A 21431-nucleotide genomic window follows, 5' to 3' on the forward strand; every position below is an offset into this window, starting at 1 on the left:
GCCTGAGCTCAATCCTCAGACAAGCAAAACTCTACACCTTTCTAAAACAATGAAAAGAAAAGTGGGTTGAAAATGTAAGTATGGGGCTAGATAGAGTTTAGGGCACTTGCTCTGTTGCAGAGGGCCAAAAAAATAAGAATATAAGTATGAAATTTGAAAAAAAAATAGCTCCTAAATACATAAAGCAGTGCTCAACTACATTGGTGAGTCAGGATATCAATGAAAACTACTGCAGGGTTTCATATTGTGTCAGTTAGATTTGAACAACTTTTCTGGATGTCTAATGATAGCAGATGGCTTTGTTTTAATGCAAGAAACACAAGTACTTATGCTCTGCCAGTAAGAATGCACAGTATCATTTCATTGAACAAATAATACCAATAAAAATGCTGGAATCCTAGAATTCTTTAGGTTCTTCACAATACAGAATCATTTGGCTATGTCCTAAGATAAAATGAATCATGAAACAAACATTTTCAAATAAATAAAGATAAATATCCATCAATAAAAGTAGATATTCTCAAGTTATACATTCTTTCAGAGGAAGAATATGGGAATAAAAATTAACTGGACCTATGTGAAAGAGCCTTGTTTTAAAGAAATAATATTGATTATAAACAGGAACACATGCACTGAATTTCAAGCATAGAGGATGCCATAGTATGAGATAACAAACATTGTCTAAGAGGGGCTATGTTGTATTGACATTTCAGGGGTGGTTCCATTACAAATAGTCACCTCTACCATTATAACATAAACACAGCCACAAACAATGCAGAAATGAGAAGTGTGTCTATATTCCAATAAAACTTTATTTATAAAACAGACAACATCTGTTTGTTTGGGTTTTTTTTTTGTTTTTTGTTTGTTTGTTTGTTTTTGGTTTTTTTTTTTTTTTTTGGTTTTTCAAGACAAGTTTTCTCTGTATAACTTTGGAGCCTATCCTCAACTCACTCTATAGACTAGCTGCTGACAACATCTTTAATCCCATCACTTAGGAGGCAGAGGCAGGAGGATCTCTGAAAGTTTGAGGCCAGCATGCTCTATAGAATGAGCTCCAGGATATCCAAGGCTACACAGAGAAACCTTGCCCCCCCCCAAAAAAAAAAACAGATGACAGGCTAGATTAAGTCTTCCGGCCTCAGTCTATTGACCCTGAATTATACCACCCTCTTCAGAATGCCATATAAAAATAGATGCAATGTTGGTATTTACCTTTCAAACTAGAGCTTAGGAGATTGCTTAGAGTTTTAGAGGGTTAGTCCATGATCACCAGGGCTGAAAACAGACAGACATGGCACTGGAACAGTATCTGATAGCTTTACATCCAGATCCACAGGCACTGAGCTTCCTGGAAAGAGAAGTAAAAAAGGGAGAACATAGAGAAGAATTAATTTAAACTATATTGCAACAGTTTACAATGTTTTAAGTATTAAGAAATTTTTTAAGAAAAAAATGTAGTTAAGGAACTGTGGCAAAATGTTAATGTTTGTCAAATTTGGATTAGAGATATATGTTAGTTACATCAGTCCATGTATTTTATATGTGTAATAAAAAATGAAAGGTAATATAAATACATTAGAACATTTAAAATAATACGAATCAGAAGAGTAGAAAACAGAAACATTGGCAAGAATGACATTTCTTTCCAAAGACACAGTCTTTGTATGTTTACTTTTCTTAGCCAGAGGCTGAGTTAGCCCTGGAGAATTCCTTTCTGTTCTCAGAACTGGGAGCATTTAATTGAACTACTGCATGGATGGTATTTGGATGAAGGACAGAGACGAATCATGTCAGGGCCGAATCTTTCTCTTTATTCTCTTTACAGGAACTAAAAGAAATTTGAGTTGAGTTGGTGCCCATCTCTGTGAGGGCTGCAAGACGCCAGTCTTGCATTTTGTAGCTGGCCTCCTGTTCTCTCCATTAGATCACTTCTTGTTTCTCCCCGACTTCATTCACCTCATCCTTGTAAGGGAGTGGTAAAGTGCTTGACTTGAGAGACAAACCTGGGTTCAAATTCCAAGTGCCCCCTAACTATCTGTGCCCACCTTATGCTGTTTATTCAACATCTCTGCATCAGCTTTTCATCTGCAAAATGTGCTGTTGACAATAGACTGTCTTTCAGAGGGCATTGTGAGGACTATGTGTTAGTTATTTATAAAATGTTTACAACATAGCCTGCCTATAGGAAGTTATAAATCAGTGTTGGCTATTGAATGTAGTTCAGTGGGTTTATTCATCTCTTTAGTTGTGTAGATTAGCTGTCCTTGAATTTTCTAGAACAAAACAATGATGAACCCAGCATCTAAGAGATCAGATTTGAAGTCCAAGAAATCAGTGATCTGATCCCAAGCAGTGACTGTATTAGCCCCAATAAAAATTATAAGTGCTTTGAATCTGTGAGTTCGTTCTGTAAAATGAGGATAATAGCTACACATCTCCCAGAAAAATATTCTGAGAGCCAGTTACTGGATACAAAGATCTCCCTTCAGAATGTAATAAATATTCAAACAGTCATCAGCAGCATAATTAATACTTGTGACTAATAAGTGTTTGTAGAATTAAGCAAACACATGAAATCATATGCCACAAATTTCAGAACTTAAATAGCTCTAGAAAGAAAAGGGCACTACTTTTATGACATGGTAGGAAAAGTATCTTTGAATCTGTCTAAATTGACATCCGAGAGGAGAGGGAATGGAGAAGGGATCAAAACAGGAGCTCTGAAACTCAAGCAGAATTCCACACAGTTGATCTTTAGTCAACTTCTCAGGTTAAGGTCTTTGTCCCAAGGAGAAATTTAAACCTAAGACAGGAAATGTCCTCTAAGAAGTTTCAGGATTTAAACAGCTGGGGCCAAGCCAAGTGGAGTGACTGTCCTTCCTTGGTTTCTGAAAGGAAAAGACCAGATCCTCTACACCAAAGAAGCTGCCCTTCTCAGGCCATAGGCTCAGCACTAGATTTATGAAAAGAAAGTCCCAGTAAGATCCACTGGTCCCACAGCAAAGCATAGTCCATATTCTCCTGAGTTCAGGTTTGAAGTCCAAGAAACCAGTAATCTGATCTCTAGCAGTGACTCTTATTTCCTCATACTTCATTATGCTCTGGACCCTTCTCTTTAGCCATGTTGTTCCTAACACAGCTGCAAGGTCTTTGGGGGCTTGGCAAAACTCAACAGCCCCAAATCATCTATTTATTTGCTTGAGAACGGAATAAACAAAGACTGGGCTAAAGCTTCCCAAGTCAGATCCTGGACTGTCCTGCTATTCAGCGGGCTGCTTTTGGCCCAGCTGTATATTTAAATGTTGATACACATAAAACACATGAAGAGTTTCTGTGTAAGTATAGATTCTGATGTGGTGTGGAGCCTGAAATCAACATTTCTAACAAGCTTTCTGGAGTGCTACATGTCCACCCTAGAACATGGCCAGCCACTCATGTTGTGGTACAGCCAAGACCTTACCCAGAAACTCCTAATACAGAATCTCTGTCCCGTCCTCAGCTCTACTGAAGGAACAAGTGCTCTTCAGCAAAACCCTGATGCGAATACATGTGAAACTTGAGAAATGTTCCATACATGGGCTAGTTACCCCAGAGCTTGGCTGTACATTCCTTCCTTGTACAAGGTGGCTATTTTTGTTACTCAAAAAAAAAAAAAAATCCTAAAACACTGATAGTTACTGTACTGGGAAGGATTCTAGCAGGGTGCTGACTTTGTTCTTTCTCATTCTGCTTACACTGTCATCAGCCAAGTGATCTTTGTGGCAGATCCCCTGAATGCTAGAACACACTTTGATAGCAAAGAGAGCAGAGTGCCTGAGTCTTTCTCTGCCTCTTCTTGTAGCCCTTCACCAAAACTAACACGCATAATCATTTCCACACTCATATCCCTTCTCATCTGTCAGCAAACAGGGCTCTGTGATAGCCTCTGCACAGGGTGGGATTAAAACCATGTTAGTCTTGCTAGGACCTCACTAGGTTCACACCTTTCTTCCTCCTCTCTGATTGTTCCCGCCTACTATTCTAGTTTTATCATGGAACACTGTAAGAAGTCCAATCCTTATAAAACGTCATCTAAGGATCTGCTTCTGGGCAACACAAAGTAAGGTATGATTGTTTCTTCTGTGAAAGGACCATAGAGAGAGACCAATGGATCTAGAAAGCCTGTGCTGACCAATTGGCAGCCACAGCCACCAGAAATGCCTCTGGTTCTGGAACTTTTTCCTTTTTTTTTTTTCCAATACAATGAGAAATCTTGAGGATTGAATTCAAGTCTAAACATGAAACCAATTTATGTTTCATAATTACCTTCTATATATAGTGTGAAGGTAATTTTTATACAATATTTTTATTTTTACATCTATATTTAGACTGACCAAGTACATGAAATTGTGTGAATTTTCTTATTTGGAATGCCCCAGAGGTGATCAAACAGGTAAAATACTGAACTAAATTAAATATCTTACTGAAAATAATCTTATGTACTTTTTTCTTTTGTTAAATTTGGCTACTAGAAAAATCAAAGTTCCATTTGGCTCACATTATATTTTTATTGGGCTGGATATAGTGGAAGACTTAGATTTTCAGCCTAAAATGTCAAACTAAAATTAAATTTCTGGAAACTTTTTAAATTCCTTTTGTATTTGGTGTGAAATTAGCTCTAATCCAGTGTTTCTCAACCTTCCTAATGCTGTGACACTATAATACAGTTCCTCATGTGGTGACCCCCAACCATAAAATTATTCTGTTGCTACTTCATACCTATAATTTTTCTACTGTTATGAGCCATAATGTAAATATCTGATATGCAGGACATCTGATGTGAGACCCCCAAAGGGTCTCACCACCCACAGTTTGAGAACAGCTGCTCTACACAAACCCACAAAACCACACAACAACCTCAGTTATAAATACTTTCACTGCTACATAAGGTTGCCACAGAGAAATCTAAGTTTGATCTTTATTCTAGACAAATCTATAAAAGAAACAAATTTTTAAAACCAGTGGCAATATTTATTATTTATTCAAATTATCTAATCTTAGTAAAATTGCTTTCGGTGCCATTGAAAATGCTGTCTTGATGCTTTGCTTTTCTGTGTACACTTCCAGTTTTATAGTAGACGATTTTATCTTCCTTCCAAGCTATCCTGTGCTGTTCTTTCTAAATCCCCACCATCTAATTCATAAAGGTCAAAGCCTCAGCATCCTCGCCTGCACTGTTGCAGCCTCCTGACTGAGGTCTTTGCATGCTCAACCTCAGATCCCTCCTTTCATTGTTGTCCAGTCATCCCCCTCGTGCTCAGCCTCATCCTGGCTCTCCTCACTGCCCATCCTGGAAATGGGCTCTCGATGATATTACATTTCGCTTGCTGCCTTTGGACATGTGAGCACATGTGAAATGTTCTTTTACTCTGACCTACATACAGGTCTACTTTTTAGTTGGAATTTCCTCTCTCTCTCTCTCTCTCTCTCTCTCTCTCTCTCTCTCTCTCTCCTCTCCCTCTCCCTCTCCCTCTCCCTCTCCCTCTCCCTCTCCCTCTCCCTCTCCCTCCTCCCTCTCTCTCCTTCCCCTCCCTCCCTCCCTCCCTCCCCCTCCCTCTCCCTCCCTTCCTCTCTCTTCTTTCCTATTAGATCATTTCCTGTTCCTTGTAACTCCTAACATGTTTGCTTACCTCTGGCTCTTTCAGTTAGTTTTCTGTCTTAACCAGTCTGCCTTCTCTTTCCAATCACTCTTGATCCACTGTTGTTCTAGTCCTATACAAAGTATCCCATTGTTACATGATAGCACATTATTAGGGTTTTAAGCAGGAAGCAAATAATCATGATTTTAAAGATATTATGTAAAGATAAGTAAAATCAGTAGTAGAAATAACAACAAACCAAAGTTGGAAAAGTGCCGAACTAAAAGACATCATTTTATAATGAATGCAAAGATCGTAAGATTCTAGATTTTCCGCCAGAACTGTTTGAGATTTCTTCCACTAGTATCTTGCACAGTGCCAGATGGTGTTATGCAGGCTGTGGGTGGGGGAAGGGGAGGTGAAAGCATCATTGGTCTTTCCCAGATGTCAAACCCAGGAGCTGCGGTACCAAACCTACAAGACAAGCTGATGGGGGCAGCAGTGGTTCAAATTAGTCTAAGGGTAACCATGTGCTCCCTGATGGGATGTGAGGCTCACTCCACAAGCGGGAATCCATGCCTGATACTATAAACCTTGTATAGTAGGTAGAAACCTGCTATAAATCTCCACTATGTGAGTGGTGAAGGAAGAAGACTTTTCCCATTCTTTTGAAAATATATTTACCACATTTTAAACTTTTCTGTTATTCTATATTTCTTTATAATTCAATAAAAATTAGTAAAAACTGTACAGTTGTTGAAGCACAGCAGTTTTGTCAATGAGGAACTTAAAAGACAGAAAACTGTATCTTCATTTATACATTTCCTTATTAAAAGAGAATCAGTCATATTTGAATTTGATTATAACCTTATAAAGAGAAGAGGGGGTGGGTAGGAAGCTGTTCCTATCCAACTTGAATTAATTCATCTGTCTTCCTGGAAGACAAGTTAAAAGCATATTTTACACCTGAATAATATTTAAGCTAATTCAAGTGTGACATATTTTTCAGGAATGGACAACTGAGGTTTTCAGCTTGGCAACAAACCTGCTGGCTCAGAACATGTCCAGGGATGCATTTCTGGAGAAAGCGTAAGTCACTCTGATTGTATTGCTAAGGGTGTTGCTTCTTCTAAACCCATTTCCTTTCTCCTTTGTGAATCTTTGTTTATGCTGCCTTGGCTTCTCACATTCATAAACATATAGTTCCCTTTGGGATAGGTTGGAGGACAGATTCCTCTACTGTTGATGCTTGGAAGATTTCCAGGAGAGATGACTCTTCCCACCAAGTGCACATCAGGCTGAGGTGGCCTGAAGATCAGGGCTTTTGATGTACAAAAGGAGATACCTCCAAACTCTGCCAGCTGTACTCAGAACACAGAGTTGCTCTTTTCAGAGCATCCTCTGCTGCCTCTGCTTGTGTTCTCTCTTTTGTTAACTCTTGAAGAGAATGGACAGCACATGTCCTTGTTATTCTAGATCTGGATAATTTTGATGGGTACCATAAGATCTTCCTACCTCTTTCATTCAAATGGGTTGAATTGTGGACCTTACATACTATTGTACCAAGCAATAGAGGAGAGAGAGAATAGAGAGAGAAGCAGAAAGAAAATAAGAGGAAAAAGAAAGGAAGTAAGAAAATCACCCTGGAGTTGTGACAGCCTTTCTAAAAATTATTTGACCAAGGAAAATAATGATGCATGCCAGATGAGCAGCAGGGAGATGAGTGTGTTCCTCTTGGTGACTCTGGTGGTTCAGGAGCTTGAGGGACCTTTAAATCAAAACCACAAGCAGAAGTATTAATAGGCATGCCTTTAATTCACTGAATATATTTCTGTCTTCATTCTTGTTCCAGAGCCATACCCACTGTTTTAGAGCTCATCTCAGGCACTTTCTAGTTTGTTCTTATGTGAATTTTAGTCACAGGTCTTTACTCAAATGTTTTATCATGGAATAATCCCCTCTCCTAATTTTGTTACCTTAAGGATCCTCCCTACATGGCTCTTGCCTTCTTTCCTCCTTTCTTTTTACCCTGTTTATCTTACTTGCCATCTTTTATCGAACAAATATTTCTAGAACATGTATTTTTCTACACAATGTTAATAAATGAGATAGAGAGAGAAATAGAATGTTCAAGCTGAGACACAGCATGGTGAAACTGGTTGAGTAATCATAATCTACTGAAAATGTCTATTCCAGATGGATGACCCTTGTGAGGGCTGCTGTGGGAATTATAGCACATGAGTTTTGATGAATGTATTATGTACAAATCGGGATGTGGGGTCTTTAGGTCACAGTATATGCAGTGTCCCAAAGCAGCATTTCCTATTGACACTCTGCCAGCAGTGGTTGAGAGTTCTGTTGTTCTAACTCTCTACTTGCGTGTCTGTAGGCTGATGAGGAGATAAATCCAGTCCTAATATTCTTTGTGAATTTCATATAAGCAAGCTGTGATCACTAAGCAGGATATAGATGGATCTCAGAAACTTAACACTGAGGGAAAAAAATAAGACCCAAAACACAATTGCATTTTATGTAGGGACAAAAACAAGCAAAGACAATCTCTACTGTTTAATGTAAACATGCCAATGATTTGCAGAGATGGACTCCAGAAGAAGGCATGAGGGGAACTTCTGGGGAGCTTCTAAAAAGGCATTGTTCCGTTTCGCCATCCAGGTACCAATTTGGAGATTTGGATAGTTTGGCAAATTCAGCATACTGCACATGGACTTGAGATCTTCTTGTATACTATTTTCAATACTTTTTAAAATGAATGACTAACTTTTTTGCTTTCCCAACAGATATACTAAGCTCAAGCTTCAGGTCACTCCAGAAGGGCGCATTCCTCTCAAAAAGTAAGCTCCAGCCATGTTTCTCATCATTGATCTGCTTTGTCCCAAAAACTTGAATCTGTGCCATAGGTCTGGTTTATTTCTTTACCAGGCTGTGTGGGAGCATGGAAATGATGTGGTGACCCTGTCCTCCATCATGCTAGTCTCAGACAAGAGCAGCTGGCTTCCTCATGACACTTCCCTGGCTGCCACTTCCTGTGGTGTCCTTTTTGAGAAGTGGGTAGAGGGAATAGGGAAAAAAATCACACTGTGTCAACTGCCAAATTCACCTGAGGAGGTTCAGAGCAATTCTACAAGTGCACATTGTGTAACTTTGGTATGCCTTTGGTCACTATAAGGCAAGGCTCTCAATGTCAAGTAGACACAGGCACCAGGCAGGGAGCTCAAGTATCAAAGCAGGGCAAGAATAGGAAGAGAGCCACAAAGAAAAGCCAAGATAAGCAAGATGGCAGATCACCTTTACCCTGAAGAAGTGGTAAGCACCAGACTGAGTTTTCTAGTGTATCAATTGAGTGTACAAATCCAAATCACTGTATGCAACTGCTAGCAAAGAAAGTACATGGTTAGACTATGTTAGCCGGAAGAGCTTAAACTTTGACGTGGAAGCCTGCAGTGAGCTTCTGTGTAATATACCATTGGAGGCCATGTGTGGAACAAGGACAAGATTGAGAAGACTGGGGAAGTCATTTATTTTAAGAATTAATGCGAAAAATTAGTTGGGCTGGAAAGGTGACTCAGAAGTTATGAGCACTGCCTGCTCTTCCAGAGGTCCTGAGTTCAATTCCCAGCAACCACTTGGTGGCTCACAACCATCTCTAATGAGATCTGGTGCCCTCTTCTGGTGTGCAGGCATACATGCAAGCAGAATACCATATGCATAATAAATAAATCTTTCAAAAAATTAGTTAGCTCAATAGTTTTCCGTGTGTCATCTCTACTGTCTTGGAATATTTATTTTATATCAGACACTATAAGTTTTGAAAGATACACATTGATCTTGAGAACAGTTGCAGACTTGTGGAGAAATGGTTGATTTTTTAACTCTTCAGAGACGCCTAACTTTCATTCTGTGTAATATTTTGAGTTGGGGTCATCTGTGTGTGCAGTGAACCATATCGCCTGTTAACCAACTCTCATTTATATGTTCTCACTTTGTAGCATCTATCGATTGTTTTCAGCAGACCGAAAGCGAGTTGAAACTGCACTAGAGGCTTGTAGTCTTCCATCTTCACGGGTAAGCATGCTGTCTCTCTACCATCCCACCACATCGAAGTTCTTAAAATTCCATATTAGATGTATTCTGCCTAGTATTTCCTAGACACAGCTTGATGCAATTAAAAAATCCAGAAGTGAGATGGGTGTGGTGTTACATGTCTACAACCCCAGCAATCAAGAGGTCGAGGAAGGAGGATTACTGCAAGTTTGAGACTAGCCTAAGATATACAACAAGTTCCAAGCCATCCAGGGCTATGCATCCTAGACCTATCTCAAAAAAAAAAAAAAAAAAGGACAAATAAAAAGAAACATAACTTATTTGTTAATGTGTACAATGTGTCAGACCATTGTTAAATTCTCTAATTCTCATATCTCTGGCATTTTGGTCTAGAATGACCCTTTATTGTTATTAGAAAAAAAAGTTATCTGGGAATGTTATCAAATGCCCTATATCTCATAAGTTGGGATGTAGAAACAGGAAGAATAGTATTTCAAGACCAACCTCAGCCACATAGAGAGTTCAAAGCTATCCTGGGCTACGTGAGACTTTTGTCTTGGGAAGAGTGTAGAGGAAGGCACACAAAGGCAGAGACAGGACGAGGGAGAGGCAGAGTTGAGGGAAGGCTGAGGACAGATAGTAGGGATGAAGGAAAGTCTACTCAATGATACATAATTTTTACACCATCAATTCTCAATGTGAATTGAACACATCATTTACAATAAACCCACTCTTGATGCCTCTTGGCATAATATCTATTAATAATGTCAAACTGTTATCCTTTAGAGCAGTGGTCCTTGACCTGCTTCTCTAAGTAACCCCTCACCCTTATTTTTTTAAGTCAGCAGTTGTCAACCTGTAGGTTGTGACCCCTTTGGGGCTCAAACAGCCCTTTCACAGGGGTTGCATATCAGATATTTATATTATGATTCATCATAGTAGCAAAATTATAGTTATGCATTAGCAATGAAATAATTTTATGGTTGGGGGTCACCACACATTGGGAACCAGATTAAAGGGTCACAGTATTAGGAAGGTTGAGAACCACTGCTCTAGAAGCTTTCAAAAATACAAATTTCAACTTCTCTTTTTAAATCTCTAGTTTTAAAATGTATCAGTTACAGACACAATTGGTACATAATATGTTTGTTGTTTAAAAAAATTAGTATAAACACTCTTCAAGACTGTTCTACTGAAACTTTGTTCTACTGAAAGGGATGCAGATTCGAAAGAGTTTGGAGATCACTTACTGCTCCCAGGGAGAAGACCAGTGTAGCACTAATCTTAAAGGGTATTATTAATAAAAACAAACCCAGAGCCAGGTATTGGGGTTATTACTGGAAGATCAGAGAAGCAGAACAAGCCACAGTTTCCTCAGCCTTGCCAATTCCTCAGCTGATCCTGTTTCCTCAGACTGGAAGCCTCTGAGTCCTCATCCAGAATGAATCTCAGCTGAACTGCTGCTAAAAGCCTAAAAGCTTAACCAGGTTCTAGTTCCTAGTTTTCATGCCTTATATACCTTTCTGCCTTCTTCATCACTTCCTGGGATTAAAGTTGTAAATCACCATGCCTGGCTGTTTCCAGTGTGGCTTTGAACTCACAGAGATCCAGATGAATCTCTCCCTCCAGAAGGCTAGGATTAAAGGTGTACGTGCCACTATTTTCTGGCCTCTATGTCTGTCTAGTGGCTGTTCTGTTCTCTGGCCCAGATAAATTTATTAGGGTGCACAATATATTGGGGAATACAGTATCACCACAGACCAGCACACAAAGTACTCTTTTGTTTTTGTGCCTGACACGTAAGACATTTTGTATATGTTAGCCACCAACAGGAACTCCTCTTCATTTTAATTCATTTCTATATGATTCTAAAAGGACGTTGTTACCATTGCTTCTGGGAGAATAGAGTGTGTTGCATGAACTCTGCATCTCATGCTTATGGAGAATTTTCCTTTCTCTTCCAAATTACATTCACCTAGTATCCAAGCAACAAGCAAACCCTTATCTGGATCACTGGCTACGGTAGCGGACTCTGAGCCTCTGGAGATAACTAGCCAAGTTCAAGTTGCATTGAGACTAGAAAGCCACTTTTCAGCATAGGATGACACTGTAGTAAAGGGCTGAGCACTGCTTCTGACTTTTGTCAGCCAATTATTGTTCCAAACGTTAAAAAACTAAACAAATTAAAAGGAGTGCTTGCTGGGCATGGTGTTGTGTGCCTGCAGTTCTAACATTCAGGAGCAGACTGGGATCACTGCATGTTCCAGGCCAGCTCAGGACTGCAGAATGAGATACTATCTTTAAAAAAAAAAGAATAAATAAATAAGTAGAAATTCTTTTAAAAATTAAAAATAAGGGAGAGGAAAGGTGTTGCTAGGTCACAGGAGAGCCAGGGTGCTGTTCCAATCCCAGTTTTGCTCTCTGAAATGCATGTGGCCAGTGACACTAGAAGAGCTGCATACAGTTTTGGTCCTTGGACTCTATTTCCTTTCTTTCTTTTCTTCCCTGTCTGGGGAGGAGTAGTGCTGGAGATCAAACCCAGGACTTCTGTTACACCTTGAGAGTGTGTTACTATGCACCCCATCTTAATACCTTTCCCTTCATTGTGCTGAGCAAATTACAATGCTCAGACATGCTCACTGATGCTTGTCTGGTAGAAGCTTTGGAGTAGGAAAGATAGAACAATGCAATTCCTGTCACTGACTCCATCAGGGTTCCAGGAGTTCCTGCTGTACACCCACAGGCTCTGAACGAATGCTGGGGTTCTGGGTTTCAAATACAGTAGAGTACTCTGAAAGAATTAGTCAATAAATATGCCACCAAATGCATCTGTACATGGAATGAGGTGCTGTTAAAAACTGAATGAGAAGAAGAAAAATCCATTCCAGGAGAGACAGTGCCCAGAGGCCTGGAGTCAGGGAATAGTTTGACCGGCTGAGGAATGACCATTATACACACTCAGTGTAAAGAGGAAGCATAGAGACGGAGTTATGGGCCATGAGAAGGTGCTTTCCCCCTTTGTGACCACTTCTAAGTTTATTGTTTCTTGAGACAATCTCGTGAAATACAATGATCAAAAAGTTAAACTTAGTCTTCTACATCTAGTTAAGTGAAAGAAGAAACACAGAATGAAGCTCTATGGAAAAAAAAAAAATCCATCAATCAATTCTCTGTAAATTGTAATTTTCTGAACAATTGGATTCTGACAACCCAGTCAATAAATATAAATTGAGCCTTTATAATTCACTATGTCTATTATAGGCTTAAATTTTCAGTCCAATATCAACTGGAGACATTTTAGAACGAAAATGAGAATCAAGCAGTAGGAGTTATGTTTAAATTGGAAAAAAAAAGAACTTCTCTTTAGCAAATTAAATGTAATGACAATTTTCTGAAAACAAACTGAAGATATTTTAAGATATAATCAACCTCCATTATAGTTTTGAAAGATCATTTTTCATTGTAAACTATAATTTATTTGGAGGACTTGTAGAATTCAAATGCTTTTTTAAGATCCAAAGACCCAAGACCATTTCAAAGCCAGGAAATAAATGATTCTGTGAGCTGTCTATAGCACATCAAAAACAATTTTCAAAAATTGTGGTACCTTGTGGTAATTTCATATGTACAGAAAAGTCAGTATAAGAAATAGTCACTTATTAGCTACAAGATTCAGAATGTATTGCCTAGGGGTATTTTACACATGCCACAGAGGAAAGGGGTTATATAAATGCTTGATAAGTCTGCGTAAATGAGAGTCTGCTTCCTAGCCAGCCGTCATTCAAAGTGGACTTAATTGTGTTCTGTAAATAGACACATTACCAGAAATGCTGTGGATATCCTGTTGAGATTTTTCAAACATTATCTTTGTGCACATTGTTACAGATAATTAATGCACTTGAACTTGTACCCCAGCTGACATGATCTGCTGGAATAACACATTGCTTTAGAGGGTTTTCCTTTGGAGAGTACAGTCACTAGCCTCAAGTTACCCTAATTGGTGAAAAGTAATACGGTACCTAAAATGAGACAAAGCAATTACTGTCCTTCTATTAATAATCCAAACATATTTTCCGGTGAGACCTGTGAAAACCTTTCCATATTCAGAAAATTACTATTCTACCCACAAGCTCTCTGAGAACTGAAAATAATTTATCAGTACTAAATTCCCTTGATTTAAGACATATTAACTTGAAAGGGCTTGGTGACATTTGGAATTACATTGTAGTCTTTATGACATTGGCCTATGGGGTTGCACTTTAATGAAGAAAATAAGAAATAAACCCATATATTTGTTTTAGACATAAATTTTAGCACAGTAGTTAGGTAGGTATGCATTTAATCCATAAGGTGACTAGTTATCTTCTATTTAGAGACTTGCACATATCTTACTAAGGAATGCTGTAAAGTTTATAAAGGAACATCTCTGTGTAGCTGTAGTTCATTGCCTTATTTCCTGAAGATAAATCAGAAATATAATCATTTTATGGTTGCAGTTCTTAGAGTCATTGTATCAAAATTCTATTTCAAACCACATAAGAGCTCAGTATATAATGAGCAATGTATTTGCAGTGATTCCAAGGGCTCTGGCTAATTCAACTGTTGTTTTATGGTTCTAAGACAAAAATATTACAAAGGGCTGAATGTCTAAAAATTACTGGGTAATAAGCAATACATGTGTATATATATACATATATATTTATTTATAAGTATGCATATATGTATATGTATGTATGTACATACATGGAGTTGAGGAGGCAGCTCACATGCTACTTTTCCAGAAGACCCTAATTTGATTCCCAGCACACACATAGTGGCTTACAACTGTTTGTAACCCCACTCCCAAGGAATCTGAGACCTTCTGGTCTGTGGGCACTAGACATACATGTGGTACACAGACATACATGCAGGCAAAACACCCATACACATAGAATAAAGTGATAAAAAATGATAATCATGATAATAAACCTATGGAGAGTCTGCTTCAATAAATGTAGTCTAAAACCCTTTGAATGTTAAATAAAAGTTCATGGTAAAATTATTCTTTAAATACTCAAATGTGTGAACAAGAACAAAAGTACCATCCTAAAACAAATATGAAGATGTGGTGCCGAGAAATACGCAGACATTGGGCATGACCTTTATTTAGCACACTGGACTTTGGGCTGCCTCTTTAGTCAAGCAGGTAAAATGAATCTGTACTTTCCTCTCTACCAAATCCAGACATAGAAAAGGAAGATACATGAATGAGGTCTGTGAATTACAGACTCATTGCACATGTAAAAAACTGAGAATTGCCTGTAGCTTGCAGTACATGTCTCCAACATGCTTGCATCTTACTTTCAATGATAATAATTTATTTCCAGGCATTATATGGAATATCTTTACTCCTATTTTCTCCCACTAACTCCAAAGACCATGGGACATCCTTGTGGGTCAGCTGAATAGGACGGACAGCAGCAAGATGAAGAAAACCGACTTCACGAAAAAGTTTTTCATGTGCTAAATTTCAACATGCAATGAAAATAGTATTGCACTTATTCAGACTGTCTCATTAGTTTGTTCACTCTAATTGAAAATCCTAGTTCACAGCTAAAATGTAAATAATGCTTACATTTTAGTAAAATATGTCTATGAAATATTATGTCTACACACAAGTATAGTTAAGCCTACTTTTCTGAAGCAAATATGATATTCAGCCCTCGATAGCACTGTTCATCATTCTCATAATGTACATGTAGTAAATACTTATTCTGAAATATGAGATGAGCAGAATGAGACAGAAGAACAAGGTCAGGAGAAAATGCAGCCCAAGTGGACGGTATGGCTGTTCAGAGAGAAACAAGAAAAGAAGGTCAGTAAAGTCAAGGAAGATCATTATTGATATCCTCAGATAAGATCAATGTCTATATCTGCCAAGTGAGGTTAGAGAGCTATATTTAATAGGAAGATGAGGTGTTCCACTTGGGATTAGTAAATACAGCTCAATACTTGAGTTGGCAAATAGTGCCATTGAATATTTTTTGACAGATAATTTTAAACATTCTTCTCACAGTCAAATAGTTGAGTAAGTAGTCATTTTGCCTATCTAGAAAAGAAGAGAAACGTGTCTAGCTCACACAGAAACTGGCCTCCTCCAGGCAAAGGTATTTCTTTTCATAAACAAAATGGAATTCTGGAATCCTGTAACTGGGTTGATCATGTCTCCATTTTATGAGTGTCGAAACACCAATAAAGCCCTTCAAGAAAATTTCCAATGCTCTTTTGGGTCCTTGAGCTCATGATTTCAAAGCTCTGTCTAAGGAAACCAAGTCTGTTGGTATAAAGATCTTTTGTGTGTTCTTACATATTCTTTTCTTTTTTCAAAATTCATTTTTGCAAAATATTATGTTTTCCCTCCTATAAATGGACCTAGTCAAGGAAATATTACTTCATTTTTTTTCACTCCACAAACATGGGGCCTCTACAATATGCTAAGTGGTGAGCTAAATTTTCTACACTGTTAGCAAGCAGTGTGTAATTTCAGACAATGATTTTTCTGTTTTCTATTAAAATACAGTTAAAATATATGAATATATTTAAAAGGAAGGGTGTTTCTTTGTTTTAGGGGCTTGAAAATAAAAATAATCATTCAAGCACATACCTGAAATAGGAAGCTGCAAGAAAAATGTCCTTCCTGTTAACAAAGGCTCAAATATATGCTTCCGGTTTCCATGGCAGCCCAGCCAAACAGAAAACATAAGCCGTAGAAGTGGCCTTTTTTATATCAGTTACTCATTTCCCAAACAATGGGACAATGAGCAATCAGTAGCAAGTGATAAGTGGTGCTGTATGCCTATGAAAAGCATCTCATGACCAAGTAACATAAACCAGTACTCCTCTGTGACCTTTACATCAGTTCCTGCCCTGCCTGAGTTCCTGCCCTGACTTTCCTCAATGATGGAATGTTACCTGGAAGTGTAAAATGAAATAAACGCTTTCCTCTGAGAGAGAGGGAGAGAGAGAGAGAGAGAGAGAGAGAGAGAGAGAGAGAGAGAGAACATAAAGTTAGAATTTATGTTTTTATTTTAGCACTGTCTCTAGGGTTATCACTCAAAAGCCTGATTAAGGGCACAGAAATGTGCAAATTCTTCATGCCACTTTAAATGATTAAAATGACGAACAAGGCCATATACCTTCTCCCACACTTTTAAAGAGGAAGACTCAACCCGAAGCAGAGGAAGACAGAGTAGAGAGAGGGAGAGTAGAGAGAGAGAGGGAGATAACAGGGAAAATGAGAATGACTTGGGAAGGTACTTTACTCAGTAAAGGGAATAAGAACTTGAATTTGATCCTAGACCCACATAAATAATTCAGACATCCTAACCTGGAAAAGCAAACAAGGGGGATCCCTGGGGTTCACAGCTAGCTAGTGTAACCTACCTGGTGAACTCCAGGCCTATGTGGGACCCTGTCTCAAAACACAAAGTCAATGGCTCCAAAGGAACAGCACCCAAGGTCTCTCCTCCATATGCCCATGTGCACACTCATGGACACTCAAACATGGAAGGAGGGAGGGACAGACAGGCAAGTTAAACATTTCTACTGAACAGATTCTATCTTCCTATATGCAACTTACTTTAGTAAATATATTGAGGAAATTATCTTAACATCTATTTAGCAGGATACAATTCTTATGCTTTAATTAAAATTAAAAATTAACAGAAAATAGTGTTGACACACCAAACAGGTTCTAAATGAAGGTTACTGTTGGCCTCAGAGATGTGTTCTTAATATTTACTCTGGTTTAAGAAAAAGAAAAAGAGAAAGAGAGGGAAGGAGAAGAGGGGGAGGGGAAGGGAGGGAAGGAGGGAGGGAGGGAGGGAGGGAGGGAGGGGACAAAGGAAAATCAGAAAGGAAACTTGAGAAAGAATGAGACCACCTGTTTACCCTGTTGTTTTCTTCCCAGAATGATTCCATACCTCAAGAGGATTTCACTCCAGATGTATACAGAGTGTTCCTGAACAATCTTTGTCCCCGACCTGAAATTGATAACATCTTTTCTGAATTGTAAGAGGATGCATTTTAATCTGTTTTTTTCTAGCTTATGCTTATATTCAGAGTGGCTAGGGCAGGATTTTGTTATAACTAGAAAGAGGTTGTCCAAAAGCAGTGCTTCTGGATGGTACAATGGAGGTGGTGGTGTGCTATTGACCTCAACAAACAACTACTATTTTAATGAGCAGATACTTACTATAACACATTGATGGCAGGGTGGCATTTTCATATGCTCAGTTGGCTTTGTTTAGATTGAATAGTATAGATACAGCAGGAAGTGTCTTCACACACAGAAGAAAGATTCATGTAACAGAAAGATTCCTGACTGAGTACTACTCATCATATGCCTCTGAACCATATCAGTATAAAGAAGTATAGATTACTAAGAACCCACACAGAGAGCATATTATTTTCTCTGAATCTAGGAATTACAAACTTCTATAGGCATTGCTTTTTTTAAGATTTATTTTTATTTAACAAGCATGAGTGTTTTTTCTACATGGATGTCTGTTTATCATGTGTATACCTAGTTCTCTCAGAGGCCAGAAAAGGGAGTTGAATTTCCTGAAAGTGAGTTACAAACAGTTGTGAGCCACCATGTGGGTGCTGGGAACTGAATCCAGGTCCATTGAAAGAATAAGTGCCCTTAACTGCTGAGCCATCTCTCCAGCCTCAAAAAAAAAAAAAAAAAAAAAAAAAAAAAAAAAGAATTTACAATTGTTTTCTATTTTGTGTTCATTGGTGTCTGTGTGTCTGTGGGAGAGTGTCAGATGCCCTGGAACTGGAGTTACAGAGAGTTGTGAGCTGCCATGTGGGTGCTAGGATTTGAACCCAGGTCCTCTGGAAGAATAGTCAGTGTTCTTAACCACTGAGCAATCTTTCCAACCCAGGTATTGCTTCTTAAAGAGACTCAGACATGAAAAGAAAAAAGAAACAATTAAATGGAAGTTGCAGTTTATCTCTTTTGATATACCAAAATCTACCTAATGGAAAAAAGTTGATCCAAATTTGGTAAAGAAGTAAAGTGGCAGACAGATAAGTCCTGCTGCTAGTGTGACATTGTACACTGAATGCTTTTGCTTTGTGATTTCATCGCCATAAAACATTTATTGGGTATCTGCAATATTTATACCATCAAATTGTTATGGTATAAATAAAAACGAAATGGGCATTTGAATAACAATATTCAATAACACCACTGTTTTGAGGATAAAATGAGATTGTGTGTTTAGTTCTACATCTGTATAATAGTATAAATCATTATTATCATTATCTGAAAGAAGCCAACTCAGAGTCCCACTATGAATTTGAAGGCAGCCTGGACTGTAGTGAGAGTACCAGGATAATCAGGGGTACAGAGTGAGTCCCCACCTCCAAAAACAAACACAAGCAAATGAAAGAGTTATAGATTTTTATAAACCTGTAACTTTTTTTTTTTTTTTTTTTTGGTTTTTCGAGACAGGGTTTCTCTGTGTAGCTTTGCGCCTTTCCTGGAATTCACTTGGTAACCCAGGCTGGCCTCAAACTCATAGAGATCCACCTGGCTCTGCCTCCCAAGTGCTGAGATTAAAGGCGTGCACCACCACCACTCGGTTTAAACCTGTAACTTCAATGAAATGAAAAATGTATTCAAGCACATTGGAGTTTTCTTTTTAAATTAATAGATCAGCAATATTTAAGTGATAAATGTGATAAAGGACATTGTTAGTCATCTGATGCTTTTCTAGGCATTAGAGTCAGGTGGAAAAGTATGGTGTGGAAGCACCATGTTTTTAGGGCATGATCAGAATTCCATTGTAGACTGTCCAGGTATGATGCAATTTTATTTCTCTGTAGCTAAATGCATAAATAAGATGAGGAAAGTTGGTGTGATTTCTTGTGTTTTTGTTGCTTTCAGTGGTGCCAAAAGCAAACCGTACCTTACTGTTGAGCAGATGATGGATTTTATCAACCTTAAGCAGAGAGATCCTCGACTCAATGAAATACTTTACCCACCTCTGAAGCAAGAGCAGGTCCAAGTATTGATTGAGAAGTATGAACCCAACAGCAGCCTCGCCAAGAAAGGTAGTATGCTTCATTCCACACCACACTACAGAGCCCCTGCTTTCTTTGTGATGGGCCACACTCTGGGAGTTAGGGATGTACGACCATGTAGCTCCTTTGTGTTTGGACTCTCTTGTGGTTTTGTTTTGTTTTGTTTTGTTGTTACCATGTTGTAGATTTTTTTTTTTTAACTTTGGTGATTTACTTTTCTAGTTATAGCTACATGTACATGCCACATATTTTTACATTTCTCACCATTTTTTTTTCCCAAATTTACTCAGTAACTTAATGCATTTTTTTCTCATATGGGGAATTTATTAGCTCAAAAGTTGCCTGTTAGGGTCACTTTTCTTTTAAAGTTCTCTAAAGTAGTCCATGAATTTGTTTTGGTTTTGTTTTATATTGTTTGATTTTTCTCTAGGTATCCAAAGCTAAAGAGAATATTCAGTCTGCTAGAATCATGCCTTACTCCGGTTTACAGTAACTGATAATGTTTTTACATGGGAGAATATTCTGAAATTTAGTCTTATAGCTTTCTTATTTAAAGTTTTGGTAGATTTAAATTAAAATCTTGGTAGAAAAAATAGTACAAAAAAATGACATCAGAATGGCAACTCTAAGTTACTTGGAAATTGTTTTTAAACATATGTTTTTTTTTTATTCTGGAAAAATTAATTAACAAAATATGATTATGAACAGTTAGTTGCTGTATGTTCCAATTATATTCATAGCATAGTCCTCAAAACCTCTCCCATTTATACTGAATGTCTTCTGGATTGAAAGACTCTCCTGCAAAAGCCTGTTCCATCATGAGTGAACTTACTGCAAATGTTTATATAATTTATAGGACAAAACAAGCCAAGATGAACCAGTTATTGAGAAGAAATGAATCATGTGTTAACATACAGTCACTTCATGTAGTAACAGAAATAGCAATCAATCACAAGCCAAAGATGAGAATTCGTGTCATAAAGGATTTTATATATTACACTTGTTCTGTAATCAGCCCTCTCAAAAGAAAAGGGAGGTGTATATTAAGTATAAAATAAAATCTTAAGTTTTTTCAGTCTGTTAATTGGAATTTATAGACTTTTTTTTTTCAGCCTCTCTATTTTCTTGCCCAAGCAATTTGCCTTTGTTATTGATACTATTCTTATTGTTGCCATTTAGGTAAGGCCAATGAAAGGAAGCAACAAGCCAACTGTGGGCCTTGTCATTGGCAGGTCTGCCCTGCAAGTATATGGAAACACATCCTTTTTTCTCTCTCTAATGCCTCTCCTTATTTTCAAGCGGGGGGGGGGGGGTGGGGGGGGCACAAACTCTCAGTGAAGATTGGCATTCCCATTATGAAATCCAGACTTTTTCAAGAACATCTTACACTCAGTGGGGGAACAATTCCAGAATGACTTCTGGACATGGTTAGCTCATAACTGTGTGACAGGGAAAAGTTTGTGAAACCAGCAGGCCACCCTGTGATCTAATGACTCTGCTCAGGAATCCTTTAACTGTAATAGCCAGAGGCAGCAGAGAGTGCCATCTTGACATTTAACCTCTTTGTGTATGAGGAGGTGCTTCAGCTGCAAAACTGAAGAGGGAAAAGATTTTCATTGACTTTTCGTGAGTTTGAAATAAATAATAACCACTAAAAAGCATCCGGCCGTGTGATGT

The 21431-nt window shown here is 38.1% G+C and overlaps 1 protein-coding gene across 2 annotated transcripts in view; it reads left to right on the forward strand.

The window, feature by feature from the left end:
- Positions 1-21431, forward strand: part of Plcb1 (phospholipase C beta 1) — a 696401-nt gene that overhangs the window by 459653 nt on the left and 215317 nt on the right. For both annotated transcript variants that reach the window (XM_036183929.1, XM_036183928.1), the window contains exons 5-9: positions 6631-6710; positions 8420-8473; positions 9629-9704; positions 17632-17732; positions 19618-19784. In XM_036183929.1, coding sequence (XP_036039822.1) covers positions 6631-6710; positions 8420-8473; positions 9629-9704; positions 17632-17732; positions 19618-19784 — 478 coding nt within the window. The remainder of the gene's footprint in view (positions 1-6630; positions 6711-8419; positions 8474-9628; positions 9705-17631; positions 17733-19617; positions 19785-21431) is intronic.

The sequence above is a fragment of the Onychomys torridus genome, chromosome 4, assembly GCF_903995425.1.
Source record: "Onychomys torridus chromosome 4, mOncTor1.1, whole genome shotgun sequence".
Classification (NCBI taxonomy): Eukaryota; Metazoa; Chordata; class Mammalia; order Rodentia; family Cricetidae; genus Onychomys; species Onychomys torridus.